The sequence below is a fragment of the Ahaetulla prasina genome, chromosome 6 (genome assembly GCF_028640845.1).
Source record: "Ahaetulla prasina isolate Xishuangbanna chromosome 6, ASM2864084v1, whole genome shotgun sequence".
Taxonomy (NCBI): Eukaryota; Metazoa; Chordata; class Lepidosauria; order Squamata; family Colubridae; genus Ahaetulla; species Ahaetulla prasina.
The window spans coordinates 24,349,300-24,355,856 of NC_080544.1; the positions used below are offsets into that span (position 1 = coordinate 24,349,300).

Below are 6,557 nucleotides of genomic sequence, written 5' to 3' on the forward strand. Positions count from 1 at the left end.
GCTGACTGCCGACTGCCTGCAATTTGACAGTTCAAATCTCACCAGGCTCAAGGGTGAATCAGCTGTCCATCCTTCCGAGGTTGGTAAAATGAGAACCCAGATTGTTGGACCCAGATATGCTGATTGTGTAAACCGCTTAGAGAGGGCTGTAAAGCATTATGAACAGGGGTGGGCTTCAAATATTTTAGCAAGGGGTTTTCTGCCTGGTTGCTGGGTGGGCGTGGCCATGGTGGATGTGGCCTAGTTAGTCTCCTGTATCACAGCAGGGGGGCATTTTTGCCCTCCCTGGGCTTCGGAGGCTTTCTTCGAGCCTCCAGGAGGGCAGAAACAGCCTCCCTAGGCTCTGGAGACCCTCTGGAGGCTGAAAATGGGCCCATTTCCTGAACTTTCAATAGGCCCTTTTTCACCCTCCCCAAGCCTCTGTGCATGCCCTGTACTTACCTGCATCCAAAACAGGCTGTGTAGAGACTCCTAGGAGGGGCGAGACAGGGTGGGCGAGGCCAGCCAGGAGTGGGATTTGGGGGTTCTCTGAACTGCACAGAACCTTCGCTAGAGGTTCTCCTGAACCCGAGAACCCCCAGCAGCCTACCCCTGATTATGAAGCTTATATAAGTCTAAGTGCTATTGCTATTGTTATCACACTTTATCTTTCTGTGCATCCTGCAGGTGGTTGTCGAAGCAAAAGGGCTTGAAGGATTGTTGGGTGGAGATGTAACTGAAGATCAGGTGGACTTTTCAGCTGGCATGTCTGCCATTTTGCTTGACATCCCATTGCGGCCAATGATCTTCTTTGATGGATATTCAGATCTAATGTCGAAAATGTTTATGAGCTCAGGAGAGCCTATGAACGTGATCAAGGGGAACCTGCTGTTGGTGGATCATCAACAGGTATTAGTCCCATAGGATATTTTTGACAGCTCTAAAATCTTTACGTCATTAAGAATAGACCACTTTGGAAATTATTTTTATCTGTACTTGGAAGGAAGCCCCATTGAACTTTGATTTATTTTGGAATGGCTGTATACCTCTAGTGATTGCGCTGACCGTGTCCAAGGCAACAGTAACAGAATGTTATTGCTCCAGGCAGTTCCACTTCAATCTGGGTTGCAAGCTGTGATTACTCTTCAAGTTGGACTGGGCTTAGATATTTCAGCTGACATCAACATGAATATGTGGGAGCAGGAACTCAACACAAGTATTAAATCAAGGTATGTGAATAGGTGCCAATTTCACCTCTAAACAGTGGGAATGGAATGGAATGGAGGAATGGAATGGAATGGAAAAGGAGGAGGAGGAGGAAAGGAGGGGAATGGAATGGAATGGAAGAGGAGGAGGAGGGGGAGGAGGAGGAAAGAAAGAAGGGGAATGGAATGGAATGAAGGAATGGAATGGAATAGAAGAGGAGGAGGAGGAGGGGGAAAGAAAGAAGGGGAATGGACTGGAATAGATTAGAACAGAACAGAACAGAACAGAATAGAACAGAAAAGAATAGAATAGAAACCTTTATTTGGCCAAGTGTGATTGGACACACAAGGAATTTGTCTCTGGTGCAGAAGTTCTCAAGTGTGCATGCAAAACAACAATGTAATAATAAGCATAATAACAAAGCATTACAGTGATATCAAAAGAGAAGGTAGTGGAACAGATGAGAAGGATAAAAGCAATACAGCTATCCTATATGGGTAAATACACTTAGACATAAGACAATACCGTGGGAATAAAGGGTTCAGTAGAGTGATGGCATGAGGGGAAAAAACTGTCTCTGTGTCTAGTTGTTTTGGCATGCAATGCTCTGTTGCGGTGTCCCAAGGGGACGAGGTGAAACAGTTTATTGGGCAAAGTTCATGAAAGTTATTTGACAAAGTTAATGAAACCAAGCCTTTAGTTTATATCATATCCACTCATGAAAACCTATAGGAGGGATATTCTGTTCTCTGGTTATACTTATTGATAGCATTGATAGCAATTTGGTCAAATGGCTGGCCACTGCTGAGATATCCTTATTATTTATCATGGAAGTTTTTGCCAAAATGGTGCCCTTCAAATGACCTACACCAGTGCTCAGAGAATTCCTGCTGAAGAACCATGTGTCATGGTTCCGATTAACGAACCCAAGCAAACCAGAACTCTGAAGCCAAGTTCTTCCTCAAAGAATTTCTTTATTGGATACATCATATTGGCACAATCAAATGCAAAAACCAACTTTGTTTCCTTTAGTTTCAGTATAATTAAAATAGGAAATAAGTCACATTCCCCAAAAGTCACAGGTCATATTGGCCAATTTAATCTAAATTGGTGGGCTCTCCAGGCACTCCTCCCCGGCTCTATCTACCACCTGTAGAGATGACCTTGGTTCCCACGAGAAAGTTCTGCGTTTTGTCTAGCCATGCATTTCATCCTCCTTCTTTCTCCCAACTCTGAGCAATTGAGGAATAGAAAAATGGCTTCTGCCAGGTTCAATTTGAAGTTGACAACATGTTTGTATGGGAATCTGGGAACTTTTGTCCAACAAATGGGGAAATGTAGAGTATTTAGTGTCATTCCAAGGAAAATTTACCATTGCAACAACGTAGCCAGCTATAAGGCCGACTTTTTAAATTTTTAACTGCTTCTTCTCCTCCAGATTTATATTCAACTCAATCCAATTTATGTAATTTGTGCCATACAAACAATCTTGTTCCATCAGTAAATATGGAAGATTGGCCTTACAGGATTGGCCATACTAGAGACACCGTTTCTCTGAATATCAGTTGCTGGGTGACAACAAGAGAAGACTGATGCACTCATGTTCTGCTTGGTGATCTCCAGCTGGCCATTATAGGAAATAAAAAGTTAAAAGGAGTCCCTGTGGATTTTACTCGGCTAGTCATTGCTGACTATAGGGTTATAGTGTTCATTTCCCTTTCAAGGTCATTGAGCCTGCGCTGTCTGAAGACATTTCTGTGGTCGTGTGTCTAGGATGATACCACGGAACACTGTTACTTTACCACTGAAGTGGTACTTATTTATCTACTCACATTTGTATGCTTTCAGACTGCTAAGTAGGCAGGAGCTGGTGTGAAAACGAGAACTCACCTTCTCCCATGGCTCTCAGGTCTCAAACCTGGGCTGCCAGCTTTCCAGTATGACAAGCCCAGTGTTTTAACCACTGAGCCACCAGACTGCCCAATTGTGGAAAATACCAAATTGATGTTTATTCTGATCCAGCAGGGATCTTCTTACATTTCTGTAGAGTAGAAAGCAATTTTTTTTTTAAAAAAAGTGTCCCACTGGTGTCAGCATTGATCTGTTCTTTTTCTCCCTATTACAGAGGTGCACTGACTGTTGATTTCCAAGCAGAGGTGGATACTTCCTTCTTTCAAGCCACACTCAAAAGCCAATCAGACGTAGAACTGGGCACAAATGTTGAAATTCTTGCTAGGCTTAGTTTGGGTCCCATGTCCATGTGTCTGCAGCTTGCAGAGCAACCAGTCTCTTACAGGTAAACTAGATTTAAATTTTAAGCCAAGACACTATGGAGTCCAAAACTAGAAATAATCTTAGACATTGCTATGGGTACTGTTTTATTTTGCTTTAAAAGTATTCTCCTAAGTAATTATGACCTTTCCACTGTGAGCATTGGAACATGTGCTGTTCCTGACTTGTAGCCATACATCAGCTGAAGCATGCAAGGTTTATCCCAATTGCTAGAGAATTAAACAGGGTTTAGCACAGGTGTCGGCAATTTTAAACACTCAAAGAGCCATTAGGACCCGTTTCCCACGGAAAAGAAAACACTGGGAGCCACAAAACCCATCCCATGCCTGACTATTTCCTGAGCGGCCACAAACTAGCTTATGTAATTGAATTAAACATTCTGTTTTCTTCTGATTTTTTTCTTTTCTTGGATTTATCCATGGTTGGCCTACTGGGGGTTTGAAAAGCTCAATAAATTGCGTGCTGGCGGGTGTCGCACATCGGCCGTTGACACACATGTTTTGAGCGATAGGGAGCTGCAGCAGAGGAATGAAAGAGCCACATGCGGCTCCAGAGCCACGGGTTGCTAACCCCTGGTCTAACACATGTAAGGATCACCGCTGATCAAACTTCAAAACAGATTCAGTTCAGATGCTAAACCACCTGGTTTTGTTGGAAACTGTTGTGTCTCGTCCGATCTCACCACAGCCTTCTTATCTGCTTCCGAACACGGAGGAATGTCCTAGTATGCCTCCCGGCCCCAGCCCTGGCTCCATGCCCAGACAGGCTGAAGAGGAGGAAATACCTCCAGCCCCCAGCTCTGGCTCCATGCCCAGGCAAACGGAGCAACTAGACCCTCCCCCTCCTCCACAGCATGTGAGCCTGAGGGAGGTCAATTGCCAACAGCTGCAGACTGGAGTGACCCTCGCGTCAGAAGACTTGATAGACGGAGGCAACAGAAGGAAGGGAGGGGCAGGCCTGGATAAGTGCTGAGTCATGGAGCCACACCCCATGGCCTATATAAAGGACCTGCTTTCTGGCATTCTGAGTCAGGCAAAGTCTAACATATCTTGCTGAAGTCACTTTCTGGTCTCCTACCTGCCCTGAGGACTTTGCTAGGATTTTGGCAGAGCTGCAGAGGCACGCCTGATTCGGATTTCCCTGACCCGGCCATCAGGGAGGAGTGGGACACGACAGAAACTTACATCCGATGTAAATTTCAAGTATACAGTATTAAAAAAAAACCCATAAAATTCTAAGCCAAATGGCTAATGAATGGTCCTTGGTGCCCTCTGAGCTTGGCGGTTTTTTTGCAGACGGTTCATTAACCAAACTAGGTAACATCATCAGTGTTAGTAAGGAGTGGGGTTTGCTCTTAGTTTATATTCTAGCGGCTTGCCCTGTCAGTGTTAGTGAGGGTGATATTGGAGGTTCTTTTTATATATAAACAAATAAAACCATCAGCAATCCCCATCAGCACCTCCCCATCAGCAATCAGCACCCAAATGATCATAGATTAATTTCAAGATTAACCTCAGACCAACCATCAAGAAGTAAACAATACCCCAATCAAGGAACTGCCAAACAAGGTAAACAGTAAACAGCCCAACCAAAGAATTTCCAAGACCCACCAACACTGACAGGGCAAGTCACTAGAATATAAACTGAGCAAATCCAACTCCTTACTAGCACTGGTGATGTTAATTTTACACGCATAGGATACCACATGTTAGATGAGGTTAATTTTCATGTATGTTTCACTTTTTTCCTCCTTGCAGGGAAAAGTTCTTTGTCTCTGAATCATCTGCAAACTATAGCACTCACGTTCGCAAAGGGAGACGGGGTACGACACCTGGGCATGGATTTGCTTTCTACAGAGCCAACTCTGAAATGTGTAAAGTCCTGCTCGCGGGAAAAAATCTATAATAATAAAAGCAACGTTAATTTGTTACAATACAGGCTCACTGGTTCTTTTCTCATCGTTCATATTGCTCTGACCTAGGCTCCCTTAAAAAGCAGGAAGCAGAGTCTTGGTCCCAGCAAATCCTCTTTTATTTACACAGCTGTGAATTCCTTTCATTCACAGTCAGCAAGGCCTGTCCAAACAGTTTTTCAAAGGGAATATTTATCAATACAGACCTTATTGAAACATAGTACAAGGCAAAACTTGGCAATCTCCGAGAGTCACGGAACAAACAAATTGTTTCCTGCAAAAGCCCACTCCCCATTCACTCCTCTTTTGTTTCCTATGGGAGGGGCCAATCACCCCTACAAGGTGTGGCTTTACTCCCAAGTCGACTCTGCTTTCTTAGTTGTTCTTGTCTTCTGGCAGCTCTGTGCATGCGCCCACTGGGAACGGGCTCCAGCTGTTCCTCTGCCTCACTGCTGTCTAGCTCCCTCTCTGCCTTGGATGCAGAGCCCTCATCCAAGCTTTCCCCAGCCCCCAGGACTGGCCCATGTTCCTCCCCAACCTCCTCACTGTCCGACTCTGCTGTCAGCTCTGCTGGCTGCCGGCGGGCCACAAAACATATCTAATCTACATTGTCATTTTAAAATGGGGAATCCAAAGCCTTGTTCTTTAACAGGGAGAGCAAAACAAAACCAAATATTACACAAAACAGGCTTGTAACCTTTAGAGCCCACCTATCCAATCCATAGTCCAACTGTGTTGCAATGGTGAAACCTATCACTAATCTACAGAAGCCTGTAATTTCCTTCCTTTCCTAACATTATTTCAAAACAGTGTAGCCTCACACAGTTTGATTGGATAAATGTGCACTTTGTGCATGCTCCATAATACCATTTCCCAATGTTTCTATTTCACTCTTTCTTCTGGCCTTTGGCAAGGGTGAAAGAACCCATATTTTACAGACGTTTGGCATTTTTAGTTGAAACACTTCAGGTGAGAAAAACCTATCCCTGCAATCCCAGAGAGGCACAATTAGGTTTGAAGTTTTGATGAAGTATGAAAATTCTTCCATTTCCATCCAATTGCAGAGAAATTAACATGGGTGGAAACCTCAAGGAATCCTAGGGAAAAGACTGCCATCTAGATTTACAGTATGTTTATAATATTGGCGGGAGTATTCTAATTCTTTTTA

The 6,557-nt window shown here is 44.0% G+C and overlaps 1 protein-coding gene across 1 annotated transcript in view; it reads left to right on the forward strand.

Annotated features, from left to right (window-relative positions):
• The window catches only part of LOC131201395 (microsomal triglyceride transfer protein-like), a 32,489-nt gene extending 26,255 nt beyond the window's left edge, over positions 1-6,234 (forward strand). The window contains exons 15-18 of the mRNA XM_058189242.1: positions 667-888; positions 1,084-1,208; positions 3,311-3,481; positions 5,235-6,234. Coding sequence (XP_058045225.1) covers positions 667-888; positions 1,084-1,208; positions 3,311-3,481; positions 5,235-5,382 — 666 coding nt within the window. The 3' untranslated portion in view covers positions 5,383-6,234. The remainder of the gene's footprint in view (positions 1-666; positions 889-1,083; positions 1,209-3,310; positions 3,482-5,234) is intronic.
• Positions 6,235-6,557: the final 323 nt, after the last annotated feature.